The 20,555-nt window shown below is 40.8% G+C and overlaps 1 protein-coding gene across 5 annotated transcripts in view; it reads left to right on the top strand.

The window, feature by feature from the left end:
• MID1 (midline 1) overlaps positions 1–15,113 on the top strand; it is a 400,721-nt gene extending 385,608 nt beyond the window's left edge. For all 5 annotated transcript variants that reach the window (XM_036016641.1, XM_036016640.1, XM_028522396.2 and 2 more), the window contains exons 8-10: positions 4,364–4,525; positions 5,652–5,859; positions 11,144–15,113. In XM_036016641.1, coding sequence (XP_035872534.1) covers positions 4,364–4,525; positions 5,652–5,859; positions 11,144–11,492 — 719 coding nt within the window. In that variant the 3' untranslated portion in view covers positions 11,493–15,113. The remainder of the gene's footprint in view (positions 1–4,363; positions 4,526–5,651; positions 5,860–11,143) is intronic.
• Positions 15,114–20,555: the final 5,442 nt, after the last annotated feature.

The raw sequence follows: 20,555 nt of genomic DNA, 5'->3' as shown, positions 1-20,555 counted from the left end.
CCTTTGCAGATGTTGAAGTGAAAGATAAGATGTTGAAAGTGTACTGTAAATTAAAAGATATAATGCCCCAGAACTGTCTGTAGCGTCTTACGCCACCAGGAAATCTACCGTCTCTATTTCAGGGTTCCTTCACCTGTCATAATAAATTCTACTTAATCACCCCAACTGACTTTATTGAAGGACGATTATATAATATCTATGGAGCGTTCTACTTTAATTGTTTTATTGTTGTTCAGTTACAGTTGTCTGTATTTTCTCCCCACCCTTCCCCTCACTCCTTCCAAACCACCTCCCTCCCTTGCTTCCACCCTCCCCCTTGGTTTTGTCCATGTGTCCTTTGTAGTAGTTCCTGAAAACCCTTCTCCCCACTGTCCCCTCCCCCCTCCCCCCTCCCCTCTGGGTATTGTTAGATTGTTCTTATTTTCAATGACTTTGGTTATATTTCATTTGCTTTTTTCTCTTGTTGATTGTGTTCCAGTTAAAGGTGAGATCATATGGTATTTAAGGCTCCCACTAATCAAATTCATGCACTCAAATGCAGAATTAATGATGTTACCAATTTTTATTTTTCATTTTTATTAACAGACTCATGGTTGTAGATGTGAATGCATTTATTAACAAATAGATATGTACTTCATCTTACAGTGTTGTCCATGTTGTTTATCCAAAACTACTTTTTAAAATTTTTTTAAATTGTTGTTCAATTACAGTTGTCCCCCTTTTGTCCCAATCACATCCAAAACTACTTTTAATTCATCATTTAAAATCTTAAGCTAGTGCCTTTCCTCCACAGTTTATTTGTACTATTAGTAAAAGTCAAAAGATTCATTTCTTCAAGATTTTAAGGCAAAGAAGCTATCTGTGTTTAATTTATTTTAGTCGTTTTGAAAACATTCATGAACGTTATTAAACATATACTATTTTTATAGAAAAGAAAGAAAACAATGTTAACTTATGTCCAATCTGTTAGACAAAAGATGTTAGAAGTGGTGTGTGGTCTCTCCGAAGGGTGTCCATGTTGCATGATGTTTTATATGTAATGTTTTAAGGCAAGATGACAGTTGTTATACAAGGCTATGAAATCCCAAATGTAATTAGGATCTTGTAATGAGGAGCATTATATGGGGAAGTGCTTCTAACCCATTGTGAATGAGAAAAAAAAATGTACAAAATTGAAAAAACTCAATTAAGCTTTATTATAGACTAATTATCTTTTAAGTTCTACTGTTGTTGTAATACTTCATGCTGAACTGGAAAAGGTGAGTGTTGGAATACCCTAAAAGATGATTGGAAATGAGTTTGGAGGAAAGTGAAGTTTCAGTCAGGGTGGTTAGTGGGTGTTTCATAAAGAGATGAATAAAACATGGTCAGTAGTCCCTACACAGTGGGGTATCGAGGCAGAAAAGTCTGGCGCTTGGTGCCATGTGCAGAAAGTTAAGTGGTGCTGGCGTAAGACCAACGCTAGCAGCGCAATAATGGTGCACTCCAAGACACCCCACTTATTCTGTCACCCCCCCAAAATGGTCAGTGTTGCTTTCTTGACATTTTTAATCAACTTCTCCATTATTACTCTGGCAATGTCAATTATATAAAAAGTAAGTCTAAACAGTAATAGTTATCAGTATTTATGAAACTACATTGTGCTAGTGTAAAACTAGCCAATGAAATTTTACTACTCCATAAACATTTGTTCTCTTAATATTCAAGGAAAAAAAAACTGTGACCTCTTCAAAGTAATCAGGATAGCCAGGGTCCTTTTTTTTTTGTTTGGAAAAGGTTCCTGAAACATTACATCTTCTTTGTTGGGTTAAGACTTTGGATTGTAGGCCAAATTGCAGTTTGCAGCAATTCCAGACATCTGCTTTAGGATGTTGCTGAAAGCAGTCCCCTACCACATTAAAACCCAGCTCCGGGTTGTACAGTGATGTAAAGTTTATTGAAACATTTTTACATTTACTTTCTTTGACCACAATAGTCATTTTACTGTAACATATGCAATTAAACGGGAACAGTGTAAATGCAGTGACATTGATAGGATTCTCATTGATTGTACTGAACGTTATTATTGTTTTCATTCGTGCCTGGGTGCTGTTGACAAAGGTCTAGGGGTATGAGTAGATTATCCTAGGCAATAGAAAAGCTCATTGTTTTGTCTTGTTGTGATTATAATATTATTATTAAATATCTAAAGTGAGTTACAGGCTGTTTGGGGCCCAGAACTCAGAGTTCAAAATGACCATTCTTTGCTTGGATCAAAATCTACTATTTGGCCGGGGCCCTATCCAGAAGTATTGACTTTATTACAGCTATGTTCAAGCAGAAGGTAAGGTGAGAAATCAGCAAAAGTGCTATGCGGTAGGGAGATTCCCATGTTACTAAACTATTTATGAATGTTTTCCACAGTCTTACACAAGTAAGAATTTGTGGGAAAGCAGAGAGCTAAGAGTTGGGGGAAATAGGGGGTGAGGGCGAGGGGTGGTGGTGTTTTAGCTGCTCTTCTGTATCTCGAAACGCAAACACACACACAGCCTCTTCTCTGAGCTTCACATGATTTCCTTGCTTCATGCTCGCTTTGTCAAATCCGGTCGTCCTCCTGGTGCAAATGTTCCCAGGTGGAAATATAAAGACATTACAGAAAATTCCCAAAGTCAAATACATATGTGTGTGTATATATATAGGTATGCATATAAATATATATTTTAAAGACTCACTGAAGTGTGTCTGAAAATATGGTATACTCAAGATGCAAATCATATGAGGGGGGTTTTCACAATTGAAAAAATACTTTTATGTCCTTCTCAACTGTGAGACTCATGAGCAACGTTTAATTCAAAGGTTGGAGAAAGTATTTAATAGAATTTAAAGACAGGTTTCCTGAACTTCTTTCTACAGAAATGCTCTATTAGATTCTCAAAGAGGTGAGACCGAAGGGAGATTAAGGGGCTGCTTCTTGAGAGTGTGGTAAGGTATAAGTTGACTCAAGATCAAAAGAACTAGCCCTTGCACTTGCAAATCCACTGAAAGGAAGGGATGGAGAGGTGAGTCTAGAGCCCTTGGGAAGTGCAGGGGCCAGGCCCGCTATCAACAACAGGTGAAGGAAATTCACCACAGTCAGGAAACTTCAGGACAGCCCAGTCACCTAGGAGCTGGGAAAAGGTTCTATCAGAGTGGAGACTGACAGGTAGAGAGGTGGAGAGAGGAAAGTTGGACCCAGTACCAAAGAGATGTTTTCAGCACTGGCCAGCTGCAAAACAAAACAGGCTTCCTTTTTCCTGCATGTTCCTCCAAGCATCATCCGTTCTCAGCCTGCTCCCCAACCCAGCAGAATGCAGCCAGAGCAGCAGCCCCACTCTCCTCTGAAACCAGCCATGCTGGGGGTTCAGCTGGCCAAATCCCTGTGGATGCTTTTCTAAGGCCCGCACTGGGGCCTGAGCTGCCCATCAGTGCCCCTGCTGCGAGGTGTTCTCAGGAACATGTCTGCTGAATCACTTAACTATGGCCACACTGATGATGGATCACGAATAACCCCGATGATCATTTTCTTGGCTTCCCTGGCAGAAGTGAGCTTGGAGTTGGCCAGTCTCTGTTGGCTCCCCTCCTGCATTGGCTGGACAGTAGAGCCGTTCCCTGCATCTCATCCTATCTGGATGAGCAGACTCTCTGGGGAATGTTCTCCTTGTGACAACGGCAGAGGCACAAGAAGGCACCAGAGGCTCTCTAAAGGTTCTGTAATGCCTACTCTTGCAACTGGCAGCTTGACATTTCAGCCTCAAGCAATTGGTTGAAGCAAGTCACGTGGCCATTCAAAGCCATGTGATAAGGAAATGTATCCCATCTGTTCATAGGAAGCAACTGCCAAGTCTCTTAGGCCTGGATCCAGGGTGGGGAGGTGAATTAGAGTAAAACATGCAATCTACTACATCTGCTTTAGTAAAGTCAGCTTCTCATACATCACTCAGGTGTCTTCTCACCTTCCGTGAGTCTCAGAATTGATGATATATAAATACTTAATGATCATCATAATGACAATGGATGGGAGGAATCAGTGGTGACCCCTAGCACATAATCTGTGCTTAAGGTACCAGACAGAACTCTCTTTGCTGCTCTCATCCATATCGAACAGAATTTGCAATATAATAATTGTAAGTGTTTTTTTTCCATTTAGAGCACACAATAGGAATACATAATAATAAATACAGGTTGAACTACTGGCGGCAAGACACTGAGCATTCAAGTTTATTGGTTGTCTCCTTAAGAAGTGAGAAAGCAAGTACTCCACTTATGGTTCAAATAACCTGAAATTATGCAAATGTTGCCCCATGCTTGCACCAAAGAAGTGCACCACATCTGGTTGGCTTTGCAGGTCTCTGTAACTCGGCAGATAGCTGGATGATTGTGCCCAACATCAAGCAGAACCACTACACCGTACACGGTCTGCAGAGTGGCACCAAGTACATCTTCATTGTCAAGGCCATCAACCAGGCAGGCAGCCGCAGCAGTGAGCCTGGGAAGTTGAAGACAAACAGTAAGTCACATAAGTTCAGCAGAACTGTAGTGTCTCCTTTCAGCTGCCTCCGTTCCCCTTTTCTTTTCCTTTCCTCTGTCTTAGGCATCGCTGCGTGTCTCAGGAAGCAAGTAGAGAGCCAGTGGGGACCAGTGCATTTTGCATCAAATACCACTGGATGCTAAAACTGACTCTACTCTTAAGGGCTATGAGACCATTAACTTCTCTGTGCCTCAGACTTTTTACATTTTTAAAGTAAATAATCCTGGAAGGGTTCTTGTGAGAATTAGAGTGTATGTGTGCATGTGTGTGTGAGATACACAGTCAGCGCTTTGTAAATGGCAGATATTTTCTGTAGCAGATTAGCAAATTAATAACTCCTGCAGGAATTTTTTTTATTTTACCGATGTCTGCCTAGGTCTGTGATTCTCAATCAGGGGTGATTCTGCAACACCCCACCCCTCTGGGAGGGGATATTTAACAATGTCTAGACACATTTTTGGTTGTCACAACTGAGGTGTATGCTACTGGCATCTAGTAGTTTGAGGCCAGGGATGATGGGAAACATCCCACAATACACTGGACAGCCCACAACAAAGAATGATCTGGTTTATACACGTGTCTCATAACACTGTCGTCTCTCTCTCTGTCTCTGTCCACATGTGTTTTGTTTTAGCCTCTCTTTTTTTACATCTTTTGATCTAGAAATATTATGTTATATAACACAGTATTTCCTTACATTAAGACCTCCCAAGAGAAAGCAAATTGGAGTATGTCAGTATGGTGCCATGTTACAGGATTGCCAGCCAGCCGGTCAACAGGAACAATAACTGTTGTGCTGGAGGACCCTCATTTAACTCAAATCCTTAATTTTAGTAGTCAAATAACTTTATTTTACTGCTGATAAACACATACTCTTAAACATGAAACTAATTTCTCCTCTCAGTATTTCTGCTGGTACATGTTTTTAGAGAGTAAGTTGGAAAAAAAATAAATAAATGCATACACTGGGGTTAATTCTGTAAAATATATCTTTGAGACATGTCATGATGGTTTTTAAAGTCTGATTCTGAAAATATGTTATTGGTCATATTAAATAAACAGTCCTTTTCCTCTTCCTCTTTTTCTTTTATAAACTTGTTTCTAGGCCAACCGTTTAAACTGGATCCCAAATCTGCACATCGAAAGCTAAAAGTGTCTCATGATAACTTGACAGTAGAACGTGATGAGTCATCATCCAAAAAGAGTCACACGCCTGAACGCTTCACCAGCCAAGGGAGCTATGGCGTGGCTGGAAATGTGTTCATTGATAGCGGCCGGCATTACTGGGAAGTGGTCATAAGCGGAAGCACATGGTAGGCAATTATATCTATTGTCTCCAGTTATAAAAAAGTACGCCTTACTCTATACCAGAGCATCCACCCATACCAGAGTCCACCTTGAAGAAGAACGTGCAGAAAACCTCTGTCGTATCAGCCAGCTGTTGCTACAGTCATGCTGTATAACAAACATCCCAAACCTCAGTGGCTTCCAACAACAATCCTTTATTATTGCTCATTAACACCCTCATCTGTGGGTCAGCTAGGCAAGGCTAACCTCAGCTGGGCTATGCTTTAAGCCAGGAGTGTCATACTCATTTCCACTGGGAGCCACATCAGCCTCACGGTTGCCTTCAAAGGGCTGAATGTAATGTCAGGACTGTATTAATGTAACTACTCCTTAACTAGGGCCAAGGAGCTCAGCGCTGCCTCGAGGTAGAAACAACGTGCTGGACCCGATAAAACAAGGTAGAGGGCCGAATTCGGCCCACGCGCCTTGTGTTTGCCACCCGTGCCTTAAGCTGTAGGTTGGATCTAGGTATGTTCTATGTGTCTCTTCATCCTTTTTGGATGTGTGGGCTACCCACGCCATCTTCTCAAGGAGCCCAAGAGTACAAGCACAGTTCAAGCCTCTGCTTGCTTCATGTCTACTAACTTCTCATTGGCTAGCCACATGGCCAAGCCCAGAGCCAACGGTACAGGGAAGTATATTCCTCCCATGGAGGAGAGAAGAGAGAGTGAGTATATGCCAAGTAATCATCTAACCTACCATTGAACCAGTAAGAGAAATAACTTGTTTCAAGTTCATCCATTTTTTATTTATGGCAAGAATTGCAGTTATGATAGATCCCTCATCCCTGGGGGAACCTACTATGCTAACACTGCTCAGCAGACTACAGCCCTTGGGCCAAACCTGGCCAACTGCCTGTTTTTGTAAATAAAACTTTATGGGAACACAGCCACGCCCATTCTTTTCCATCTTGTCTATAGCTGCCTTTGAGTCACACGGCAGAGTTCAGTAGTTAACAGAATCCTATGGTAAAGCTGAAACATTAACTCTCTGGCCCTTTATAGAAAAAGTTTGCCAATACCTACATTAAATCATTACTCTTCATTACTTTTAAAAAAAAACTGATTTCTGTTGCCCTGTATGTTTTTTTATTCTGGACTGGGCCAGTTGGTGCAAATGGCTGAGAGCTGAAGGCCACAAGAAAGCAGTGATCATGGGCTGCTGGGTGGAAATCACTTCAAAAGGTCTGGTAGATCCAGCCCAGGGACTTTGTAAGCCTAAAGGTGAAGGTCGGGGTGCAATCTACGTTTGAATTAGTTTACCTTGCCAGGTTAACCTCACAAAGCTGACCTTGCCTATGCCACAAACTGAACACCTTACTCTGGCTGGCTGGCTCAAAAATGTACATGTTTGTTGTGGCTCAGAAAGGGAGGTATTTTATTTTTATTTGACCGGTCCTCATCTAGCACAACGATGCACCAAGCACTACTCTAAGCATTTTACAAATGTTGACTCATTTATCCTATCCCTACAAGGATAGGCACTAGTATCCCATTTTACAAAGGGAATGACTGAGGCGCATGCCCAGTGTCACAAAGCTCATAGGTAGTAGAGTTAGGAAGTCTTCAGAGTGCAAACTCTTACCCAAGGGTCCAATTTCTGGTTTGGAAGGCCAGGTGATTTTTGTCACAATTATTCAACTCCACTTGTAGTGAGAAAGCAGCCATAGGCCATGTATCCACAAATGGGTGTGTCTGTGTACCAATAAAACTTCATTTGTAAAAATCAGCAGAGGGCCACATTTGGCTTGTGAGTTGTAGTTTGCTGATCCCCACTCTTAACCAACATGCTGTATTTTTGAAACATTATAATTAGTTTTTAGGGCTGACAGTGGTGTACTTAACAAGTAATGGATTAATCCTTGCTTTAAAAAAAACTGAAAACTGCATAACCTGAAGACGATGAATGTTATAACATGGTTATTTTTTAGATAAGGATGCTAAAATATTCCTCATTTATTTAAAAAACTTTAAATTCAAATGTATGCAAATCATGTTTGTATAAGTCGACTGAAATCTAAGTGAAATCACAGGCTTGGATGTTTCATGTCTCCCAACAGTAGTAACTATACAGTAGTATAGTTACCATACTACTAGTTACTATACTACTAGTTACTAACAGTAGTAACTATATTGGCCAACCAAGTCGGTTTTCTTCTGTTGTGATACTCACATTTCTCTTTGCCCAGAACCTTTTGCTGTTCCAACATCCTGCTGGAGGATGGGAAATGAATCCTTCCACTTCATTCGGCTCTGGTCCAGACTGGCATTTATAGTCTTTAGCTCCACAGGGGCAAGATAAAAGCCCAAAGGAAAATACAATGAATTGTTGCAGGTGCAGAGGAGCAAACATTTCTAGTTAATTAATGTGCTGTATTAATCTGGGATGGAATCCAGTGTCTAAATAATTACAAGCCCATTAATAATTATTTATGATAAATGATACCTGATCATTAGGATCTGATTCCCATTGATGAATGGCATGGGAAATTCTGCCAGACCACTTCAGTTGTATAAACACGGATCAGCATTACCTTGAAAATACCCTCCAGATGTCAAAACCAACTTATAAGGGGGGAAATCTTTTAAATTAATTGCCACACTTTGGTTTTTTACAAACCTATTGTGTCAATCTCAGAAAATTCTCATGTAGAACATAATTGAACATTTCCTGGGTGGTGGTAGTAAGCAAGGGAGTGACCTCTACCATCAAATTCCTGTGGCTCCTTGATTTACAACAGCTAATGGCACATATATTTTCTCATGAAATACAGTCTTGACTTTAAATTAACATGCATGTTATGATCCATGCAATGGGGCATGTTAATATTGCTCTGAGAAACATGATTTTTATCTTTTTTTAATTCTCCGAGTCCCACTGCATAACCCAATGGAATGTCACCTTCTGTCTGCTCCTTTCAAGTTCAATAGAAATATGTGCATATTTTTCAGATGAATGATAATATAATGGTATTTTCCTTTGTTTAATGGACTATACATGTAGTTCTTACTGTCTAATGCTGATAATGTGCACTTGGTGTTTTGTGAAATAGTGTTAACTAAGCATGGGTTCATGCAAAAATTACTGGGCCAGAAGTCAAGGGAAAGAGGGCAACATCCTGGATTTTGCTCCTAATTTTAACCTTCTCTCTGTTTTCCCATTTGCTGAATGAAGTCAGCCATACCTGCAGTAGCTATATCATAGGGAGTTCAGTTCAGATGGAAAATAAATGTCCAAGTTCTTTAATAAAAAAATAGAAGTGGTATGCAGCAACAAGAAGGAAACAATACAGACATCTGGCTATTTTGCGTTGCAAATGTAGATTCCAAATTATCTGAAAAAATGGCAACATTGTCTACCAGAACATAGAGAATGTCCATGGGGAAAATACCCAAAAATTGCAAAACCAAAACCTTCCCAAAGTGCCTCAGTTAGGCTCCAGTAGAAAAACAGAAGTTACCCTAGGTACTCCAAGGGCAAAGAGAACCAGGGGCTTCCTGGAGCTGAGGAAGGGCTGGGAGCACAAGTCAGGGAGCCTGCCATTCCAGTCCATGAAGCCTGGGTGTGCTGTGGGTGCTGGAAGGTGGCCCACAGCCCACAGGCAAGTGTGCCCAGGAGCTTGCCCAAACGCTTCTGTAATGCTTACCTGTGCTGTCTGCTGTCTGGAAAAGAGTGTTTACTCTCCTCTTGGAACTTCTGGGTCTTGTGCAAGGGATTCACAGTGGCAGAGCCTGATCCCGACTCCTACTGGAAAGACGATTCTGGAAAGTGCAGCCCCAGGATGGTCCCTGTGATCTAGGACAGGATTTGTGAGAGGGAAGAGCGGAGGTTGGATTGATGGCAGATGGGTTAACACACTGGAATGAATGGATTATTAATTCCATTCTCTTTTTTAATTCAGTGATTTTTAAACAAAGCACTTTTAAACTGATTATATTTTAAACCCAACATGAGATTTTTAAAAGAATGCCCTTTTATCAAAGACCAATGAAGTTTTTCTCTCTACATGGGTATGGTATCATGTGTAAATATCTAGTTAGACTAGTTGCTGTTACAACATATTAAAAGTTGAGCTCTTCATCATTCACTCTTTATTAAGAATGATAGGTTTTGCTTATCTTCATAACAAATAGTATAAATATTACAGAGCCACAGCTCAGTGGGGTAAAAAGATTAAGAAGCTTAGAACATTGTGAAAAGAATTCTTAACATGTTTTTGAGCAGTGAGAGAACGTTTAGAATAACCAGGATATCCATCTGCTCAAAGACATTCAGAATTTTTCAGAGTGTAGCAGGAAATATAAGCAGAACAGCTCTTGGCAGTGATGAATTACACAATTTCTGATGAGGGTAGGCATTAGAGAATGTTATTTGTCTGTGGCCTTTTGAGTGATCATAGGTTTCAATTCTGAATCTGCTACTTATTAGTAATGTATCAATGGACAAAAATAATAAAATAACAGTTACTGAATGTTCCACACCAGCCTTGTACTCAGGACTTTACATGCATTCTTTCCTTTACTCCTCAAAATAACCATCAGATGGAGACGGTCATTGTCCCTGTTTTACAGATGAGAAAACTGAGGCTGTGTGGTGACAAGAAACTTATCCCCATAAGTGAAAATCATTCTGCATGATTGCCTTCTGCAAAGTGGACTTGAAGTTGTGGAAAATGACAAACATGGCATCAGTTGAAAAATTCACTGGTCAAGAAGAGAAGTCTAGAGTAGTGCTGTAGCCATGGCCCACGGTCAGCTACTTAAATGATTTCATTTAATTAAAGTTACAGAAATAGAAAGTTTGGTTTCTCATTCTTAGCAGCCACAGCTCCAGTGTCTGGTAGCCACATGTGGCTCCTGACCACCATATTGAACAGAGAATAACATCGGAATCATTGCAGAAAGTTCTGGATGCTGCTGGTCTAGAGAATTCATTGTGTGAGTCTTCGTGACAGTATTTAAAAAAAAAACACACACACACAGCAAAACACAGAGTTCAAATTCTCTCGCAATGTCTGAACTGAAAACAGAGACGTGGGTCAATACAATGGCCCCTTTCTGCCCACTCTATGTTTGGGAGGAAAGAAGATGAGGAACATATGTGTCAGGGCTCTTGCCAAGCTTTCACTGAAGGAAATGAACAGGGACACCAGAGGAATACGTTCTCATGACCCCTGAGGACCATAAAAAGTATTCCATGTATCCGTGCAATGCACTCATTGGTTTTCCTGTTGCCGTTTTGTTTCTGCAGGTATGCCATTGGCCTTGCATACAAGTCAGCCCCGAAGCACGAGTGGATCGGGAAGAATGCCGCTTCCTGGGCACTGTGCCGCTGCCACAATAACTGGGTGGTGAGGCACAACAGCAAGGAAATCCCCATCGAGCCAGCCCCTCACCTCCGGCGCATTGGCATCCTGCTGGACTATGATAATGGGTCCATCGCTTTCTATGATGCTTTGAACTCCATCCACCTCTACACCTTTGACATCACATTCTCGCAGCCTGTGTGCCCCACCTTCACCGTGTGGAACAAATGTCTGACCATTATAACTGGGCTTCCCATCCCAGACCATCTGGACTGCACAGAGCAGCTGCCATGAGCACCTGGCCACATGGAGGTGCTCTCTGGGGAATAGAAAGGCTCATGGCCACCATTTAGGGGACATAGAAAGCACAGGCTTCCTGAGTGTGATTAAACCTCGCCAAAAAGTATCCAGGAATTAGCTAAGATAGGTCTCAAAACAGGCGATTGCGTGCCTCCCCTTTACTGTGTTTTGTATTAAGTACAGTCTTTAATAATTTCTTCAAATTTTTTTTTGTATTTACAGGAAAATTTATAGATTATTTATAAAAGAAACATAATGGGGATTACGACTCTTTTAGGAATTACTTGGTGTTGCACATTTAGAGGCCCATACATTTATCAGCTATTTACAATCTTTATTTCACCATAGTCTGCAACAGTGCGTAACAGAATGTGCGACTGCTATAAAGATAAAACCTAGATTTGAACCTAGTAGGGAAGCAAATGGGAATTCTTACTCTGGTTTATCTTGAGGTGTTTTAACTGTGATGGAAGAAGCTTTTGTTAGGTCAGCTACAATGGAGAGTGAAAGCAAGAAGGGAAACAATTGAATTTGGAGCTGGGGATCTGTAACATCCAAGTCTTTAACGACCTTCTGATGGCTGATGAGAGAGCTTGAAAGGCTCTGAAACCTTTGGCCATGCTGTAGCCTGCTTTTCCCAGGATTAAGGATCCTGGGACAACATTAAGAATGAGATTGCCATTGAAAAATAGTCACTTGGAATCCTACTGATTATCAGAAATTCAACCTGATTTGTGTCTCCTTAGAAGTAGGATTCTGTTTCGTGGTATAAATCTAATTCATTCTTCCTTTTAATAGTTTCTTTAGGCCTGTGAAATGTATTCACTACATTTAATAGCTGCCCTACCCCTCCCCACCCCCACCCAAATAATTTTTCTTTTGTCACTGGGGCTGAGGAAAGAAATATTTTCTACCACTAACGGCAGCACCGCTGTGCGTTGACTTTGCTCTCCAGGGCATGGCCCCAACCACCACTACCATGTCCAAAGATAAGTTATCCCCCAAACATTTAACATTGATGACAAAGGACATTGCATAAAGGACTATTCGCTAGTACACATGCCTCAAAAGTTATTATAAACTGACTTTCATTAAACACATCTTGAAAGATGTAGAAGTCCCTCTGTATATTCTAGTATAGTTTACCATAGAGTTATAAGACAAAATCAAATTTGCTGTTCCCACACTGGAACCTGCCAACAGAACCTGCTAATCGACTATCAGGTGGTCTTTTTGGCATGCTGACCTGACAAGTCAGAATGGTCCCTGTAGTAAGGCTTTCTCAAGCAGTCCTTGGACCTAGAGTATGGCATTAGTTCTACCTTGATGAAGGGCACGACACCTACAAATCATTTCATGTGCTAAAATATTTATCTGGGCTACTGGGTCAGCCATTTTGACTGAACGGGCTAGTGGATTTAAGCATAGTTTGTAGTGATTTCTTTTTAAGCAAATCAGCCAGTTATGTTCCTGCACTCACTCCATCTGTACACCCACTGTTTCAACATCACATTGTGTGATTTCGAATTTGGACCTCATGGCGACCTCCCATACTTCTGTCCTCCTCACTGGCAGATGCTCTCCTTTTTCTTAACAGATAGAGTCTATATATTTACTATATTATTTATACCCAGATGAATATTTTGATAGCTACTTAGGGCAATTTCACATCTAAAAGATGAACACCTCAATGGAAAAAAAAATCATTCTCTGGAAACCTAATAGGATTTTTTTATAATATAAAAACAATGTGTATTTGCCTTCCCAGAATAAACTGAAAGTGTTGTCTTAGTAATTTTTACATACTTTTGGTAGCTGAATAATGAATATTTTAATGCACTTTGTACATTAACAGGTTTTAAATAAAAAGGTCTAAAATCCGTGGTCTCCAGGTACCAATAAATACTACAGTTTGCCTTACAATGTTAATGTAAAGCATTTACGAGAAGGACAATATTTCCATGAATATAATGTTTTTCAATATAAAGCAATTACTATTCAGATTTTCACTGCAAGCCGTTTAGGTTATGTCTTGACTATTTTTATAAAGACAAGGGATTATGTTATAATTTTGTTGTGGAAGTCTCACTCTTTGCTAACTGAAAACATTGTGGATCATACCAGTTATGTCCATGTTGTCATACTTACCAGAAAATATGTATATGGTAGAAGTCCACATTGTTTCCTTTCATTACTGTAATGATGTAGAAAAGATTTCCATGTGGAGTTTTTTTTTTGAAAGTCTAAAAAATATATGGTATACACACTTGCTGCAGTACAAGTCTTTAAATGGATCAGGGTCACAGTATTTTGTTTTTGAGGTCCTTACTTCACAAGAAGCATTGTAATTCAGGGGAGAAAGAGATGGCAGTGCCAATTAAATTGATACAACAACATTGATGCAGTGCCAGCTGAGGCTGCTCGGTCCATCACGTTTATGTCAACAGTGCTGTTGCCATCTTGAGATTCTTACCAATTTTGAACAAAGAGCCTGCGTTTTCATTTTGCACTGGGCCTCAAATTATGCAGCCAGTCCTCATAACAACACTCAGAAATATGGCACCTCTCTTTTTGGTGGATACAAATGAAGAAACTTGGATCTAATGTCAAAGTGGCTGGCCATATAATTCAAGTAGGAATCTAAATAGATTAATATGAGAAAGAGCTTGGATGAAGATTTTCTTCCCAGCATTAAAAGAAAATGACTTCAAAAACTGACTGCAAATATTAATGATGGTTTCTGCTGGAGAAGAGGAAAAGAGCCGATGACAAACAGGCGTTGTATTATGGTACTGATATATTGATCTTAAACTTGCCAACGAACCAAACCAGCACCCTCCAGTGAACATGGAATTCCATTTTGGCTCCAGGCATATATGCATTGCTTGCAGAGACACACATATATGCTCACTTGCATGTGCTTTTAATGTTGGGAAGTTGATGATCGATCTGGTCTGCCCTTATACAATGGTAAGAAGAATGCAGAGACAATAATGGGGGAGGAAGGTTGCTTTCAAAAGTGTTTCTCAACAAGGGGGCAATTGGTCAATGTCTGGAGTCATTTTTGGTTGTTCGAACTTGGGAGAGGGTGCGCCTGACATCTCATGAATAGAGACCAGGAATGCTGCTCAACCTCCTACAATGTACAGCACAGCCATGACAAAGAATTGTCCAGCCCAAAACATAATGCCACAGATAAGAAACTTGTGTTCTTTGGGGATTTTTTAAAGCAGAACTCTCACCGATATTTTCTACTTTTCCTGTAATTGAGTCAATGTCTGATATATCAAAAAGAGAAGAAACGTGGACACCAAAATCTTCACTGCACTGGCTCCTTCACTTTCAAAAATATTTACAACGTCATTATGAAATCTGAAAGCTGAGAAGCAATCCAAGCCAGTGTAAATGGGAATCCACTGATTAGTGTCATGAAGATGTGGTGGTGATTTGCTGAGTTTGTAAATGGAAAGTTGGTTTTCTGTGTTGCTCCTTTACCTGGACAAATTCAGTCTCTGGTACTCGAGTCATACTGCCAAGACCTCACCCAACCCAGGCTATTCTCTGCATTGCTGTTGTTTTCTGCTTCAAAATAAAATCATTTTTGTGGTTCCAAGGCCCTCTGACTCTGCCTGTCTCTGTTCCTTTTCTTCATTTTGTGTTTCCACATTCGTGATTCCCACAAATATTTATCCAACTTACTACTTTGTGACATATAATCTATTTTCCTTTTTGCCTGAAATTTGCTCATGTCTACCATACTGCCTCTCTTCATTCAAAATAGTTACTTTACAAGACTCATAATAGTACCCAGGGATTTATTAAAAAAAAAAAAAAACAACACACAAAAAAAAAAACAATAAAAGAGAACCTATATGGCAGTGAGGACCTGGAACAAGAATGGCTTGATTTTGAGTCTTATAGGTGGGGTAGGGAGAGAGGACAAGGATGATTTGAGCGGAGGAGTTGAGGGTCTTTACAGTGTGGTCTGGAACACTCCCAGCAGTTGGTCCATAAATCTATCACCAACCCCACCCCGTGGTTCACAGAACTTGACTTTGTCATTACAGATGCAGGCCTCTTTGATCTAAGTCAGTGCTGTGCAGTATGGTCATGGGTCTGCAGCATCAGCACCACCTGCGAACTTGTTGGAAATGCCAGGTCTGCAGTCTCCAGACCTACTCATCAGAATCTCAGGGGGCAGGACCCAGCAAGCAGAGTTCTAACGAGCTCTCCAGGGGGTTCTGATGTTAGCAAAAATTTGTGAAGTGCAGCTCTGGAGGGCTTTATCCAGTCTCATATCCCATATGAAAATGCACTTAGATCCTGAAATGTGTTTTCAAGGTAATGTGCTTTATAACCAGCATGATGTAATGCAGTGATTCTTAACCTGGCTGAGCATTAAAACCACCTTTTATTTTCTTTTACAAATGCTGATTCCTGGATCCCATCCTGAAAGATTGGAAATGAAGTCTAGAGTGTGGCCCAGCACCCTGTACAATTTTGGGGAGTGATTTTAAAGTGCAGCCAGGATAGGCAGCCAATGTTTATAAAGGTCAGATAGTACATATTTTAGGGTTTGAAGGGCATACTATCTCTGTGGCAACTACTCTGCAACTGTACAGTGAAAGCCACCATAGAGGATATGTAAATGAATGGGTGAGGCTGTGTTCCAATGAAACTTTATTTACAAACAAGCATGGGGCTACATTTAGTTTCTGCTGTATTTCGCCACTTCCTGCTGTAGCAAATAGGAAACCAGAAAAGCCAGCGTTCATGCTGTCTGTCACTACCAGAACCAATAAACAAAGATGGATTAAATATTTATGGGCACTTTATTCAGATGGCTGGCAATCTGAGCAGATGGCAGGTTATGTACCCTAACAGACCGTCTTACATTCTAGTTCAAACTGACCCTTTTGATAAGGACAAGAAAAGTTCAGGTAAGGGGTTTGGAATTCAGGGAAAAGGTTAATCAGATAAAATGCTACCACATTCTTCTGTATCCTGGGCAGTGGTCTTTATGTGTGTCCCGGGTGGTGGGTGTCTCACCCTGAGCACAATGGCTCAGACACCATCTCAATTGCTTGTCCTGAGACACAAAGGTGGAACTGCTTGTGGCCTCCTGGCGTCATAGTGGGTCATACCTTCGGTTCCTGAAATAATAGCTTTTTACATGCACTAGTTGCTAAGTGTTTTGACTATTATCTAAAACTAAAATTTTCCAACTCTTGAGTCTCCCATCAGACACAGTGCTAGACTGGCAGCACAAAGCCCTCAGGGCACGCTCCAACGATCTCACTCTCCTCACTCACTGACAACTCAGCCACGTCCCGTCATGGCTCTGGGCCTCAGTGAGCTCTCAAGTCCTTTCCCTCTTTGAATCACATCAATTCTGAAATCACAGAACTCATGGAGAATTAGAGTACTTCAGACAAGGCCACTCACGGGTTATTAGAAGATTCTTTTATTCAACAGAGTAGGGCATGTGAGTTCTAATGACTACCTTTGCCTCCCTCATAATTTTGACTTGAATCAGCCCTTCTCTGAAGTGACAGGTGTGTAAAATATATTCCCTTTAATAAGAGTTTTGAAGTGCATTTAATTTGAACTTTGAAACTGAACAGACACTGCTGTAATTAATCACCTTTCAAAGTCAACTTGAAGGGCATGTCATACATAGACTCCAGAGAGTAGCCTACCCTCTTTTAAAAATTACTTTAAAAATGTAGACGTAAAATATGTTGAAGAACATAGTTGCTTGTGATTATAGTAGGAGCATAAAAAGGGAGTCATGTGGAACTTGCCAAATCCTTTTCCCATGAGCATTCTTACTGTGGGATGCACATTCAAGAATGTAAAATAAAATGGGGTTGAGGACTTGTAGTTGTGCTGTCTTAATATGGGCGATTTATGGAAAGGAATTCAGGTCTCCTTTTGGATCTTTTTCAGCCATGTTCTAAGAGAATTATAAAAGCATGATTAAATAGGCAGTATAGCAATTAACAAGCAAATAAGTCACGGCCAAAAACCAATTCCTAATTAAGGAGAGACAGAAAAAAAAATGGTTTAATGAACATTTGTTCTTTTGCATGGTCTATGTATTCTGAAAGCTCAATTTTTAATAATGTTCATTCAAAGCTGTTCAGTTTTAGTTTATCTCACCCCTTCCATAACCTTATTCTTCAACATGTTCCCTCTTTCACCTCCTCTTTTCTGTCAAGTTTCTCAAAGGGCTGTTCAGATGTTCTGCTTCTGTTTCCTCACCTCGATACCTTCCTATACTCCATCAGGCATTCAGTGTCTTCACTCTACTCAAACAACACTGACTGATGTGAAAAATTGTCCACAACATCACATAGTCCCATCAATGTTTGGCCTCAGCTTGACACACTGCATCTCATGAGATATTGACCACTTCAGTTCTTTCTTAGTCTGTTCTTAGACAATGCCATCCATACTATCTCCTCCTTCACCATTTTGTGCAAGTTCCCCCAAATGTAAATCTCTACATCTAAATTTCTCTACTGAGCTCAGCCCCATTTACTGACCTCTTTTTGGATGCCTAAAGGGCACCTCCAATTGGACATGTTTAAAACTGCACTTAATGATCTTTCCACAGAACCTTGCCCTATCCAACCAGTGTCATGAATCAAAATCCGGAAATTCATATTTGTCTTCCTTGTCCTCCATGTCCAATTGATCATCAAGTCCTGTTGGTTTTATCTCTTAAATGCCTCTTCAACGGATTCACTCCTCTCCACATCTACATGTGCCCTCTGACTTTGGTGCCCCACCTTCTTCACAGTTCCATCCAATTTCCCAGAAATCAGACTCCCTATTCTTGATGACAGCATCACAGAGTCTTGGCCTCCTTTCTCATTTCTCCTTGGCAGTTGGGTTCTCTATCCTTGAACTTGCTCTGACATGATCTCCAGCACATACTCTGAACTTAGGCAGCAGCAACTCTCCTTTTGCAATTTCACGCAATGCCTACGTTGCCTGTTTGCTCAACCTGACCTTACATCATTAACCGGATCTGCTGCCATGCTTCTTTTTCTGGGTTGATTTCTCTTTTTCCTTTATTCTGATTCTGTTCCCATGTTCTCAGATCTATTGCCTTGCAGCCCCTTTAAACAAACTGGTCACATCCATGTTTTCCAAAGACATGGTGGTTGAAGAACAACTCCAGGCTCATTTATCCTACACTATATTTAATCTACAAGAAAACTCACTTTAAATAATAACGATATATATGGATTAAAAATAACAAGATGACAAATGATATAGCATGCAAAACACTAATTAAAAGAAAGCTGGAGTAGCTATGTAAACAGCAGACAACATAGATGTCCAAACAATGAACATTCCCTGGGAGTCAATTCACTTAATAAATAAAGCACAATTTCTTTCTATTCCCATTCACTTTCATGCCCAAAAGAAAAACAGCAAGAGCAATGACAGGGTTGGTTGAAGAAAACAGAGTCTGGAGTTGGAAACTTTGGAGCAGGCCTAAAAAATGGAATTGGCTATGCAGCCTCTTGCTTGGGTCTACTGTTTTTTAGAGTCTGTTGTTAGTACCCAATAAATAAGTTACTGTAGATGGTGAGAGATGAATAGCCTTGGTTTAAATTCCCATGTCAAGCCTTGTGAATCCAGTTTGGTGAGACCAGATTCAGAAGCAGCAAGAGACAGACAAGAACGAACATCCAGCTGTCAGTGTGAAACAATGAGTCCAATCAAAGCTACTGACCTTTGGCCCCTGGGGAACTGGTCCACACAGAGAAATGAGGGGAGGTGTCCAAACCACAGCATCTGTTATCGGTTGCCTCTTGCTCCCTTCCCACATTCCAAAACTGGCATTCAGGACATCCTGAAATGGAGAAGGTTGCTCTTGGGGGTATGTTTGAAACCTTCAAATGATTGACTGGAAGCAGAAGTGCCAGGGCATGAACCTTCAACCCCGGAGTTCATGGGGGCCAACCAGCCTGCAGAGCCCAAGCCCTTGATCCCGCCGGACAGGCAGTTCTCATTAAGCAATGTCTCTAGATTTGGTGCCAAAAACAGAAGGCCGCCTGCTCCCTCCTGAGTCTGGTTTCTAGGCCCTGAAATACATGTATTTTTTTTTTTTTCATTTTCAAGTCAATCAATCTTTCCTTGGTGGAATTTTTCAAGCAATGCTAACACTTGTTGAGCAAGGGATGAGAGTAAAATTTTCTTCACATATAGCCACATGGGAAACATCCTGGGCATGAAGGGCAAACCCAGAGAAAACCTATAGGCCTCCCACTCCCTGCAGGGAACCGAGCAGGAGAAACTCTTCTGGACCAACACAGAAGTACCACTCTGGGCTTCTGTTTGTGTGAGTTCAGACAGCGACTGCACATGCTGGGCCAGCAGACTTTCAAAGGCAGCTCATTGCTCCTGGGGTTTTTGCCCCTTAACACCAGAAAGTCCTCTGGGATAGCTCTGACTGGAAGAATATCAACACAGCTCATGATAGCATCCAAGACACAAATGTGAACAATTTTCCCTAATGCTGTCAGGCACAGCCATCAAAAACATCACCCAAGTGGAATGGCTAGGCTCTGGGTTGCAGGAAAATTCCACTGCAGGGAGATTGAAATCATGACACCTTTTCAGCTCTGGAAGGAAATGAGATGACTGAGTGTTAAAATGCCCTGGTGAATTGGGTAAAAATTAGGAAGTTGTTCATACTTGCTAATTACAGTCTGGATGTCAAGTTTTCATTTTCAATTTAGGCAAGATGTTACAAACTTTGCTTGCTTATGTATTTTGGATCTAATGAGATTACCAAGTATACTCTTCTACCCTCATGAACACACAGGACAGGAAAGGCAGTATACGTTAAATGTATTTTCCATACACACTTTTTTCCCCTCACCTCACTCGTTCCATGGACAAATTCCTCTGATGCCCTGTTGTTATCATTCAGTCTTTTCCCTAGCTGTCCCTTCTGTAAAGCAAAAGTTCTCCACCTCAGCATGATGGACACGTGGGGTTGAATAATTCCTTGTTGGGGGGTTGTCCTGTGCACTG

The sequence above is a fragment of the Phyllostomus discolor genome, chromosome X (genome assembly GCF_004126475.2).
Source record: "Phyllostomus discolor isolate MPI-MPIP mPhyDis1 chromosome X, mPhyDis1.pri.v3, whole genome shotgun sequence".
NCBI lineage: Eukaryota > Metazoa > Chordata > Mammalia > Chiroptera > Phyllostomidae > Phyllostomus > Phyllostomus discolor.
The sequence above is the reverse complement of the archived record's forward strand: the minus strand, read 5'-3'. Positions and strand labels throughout refer to the sequence as shown.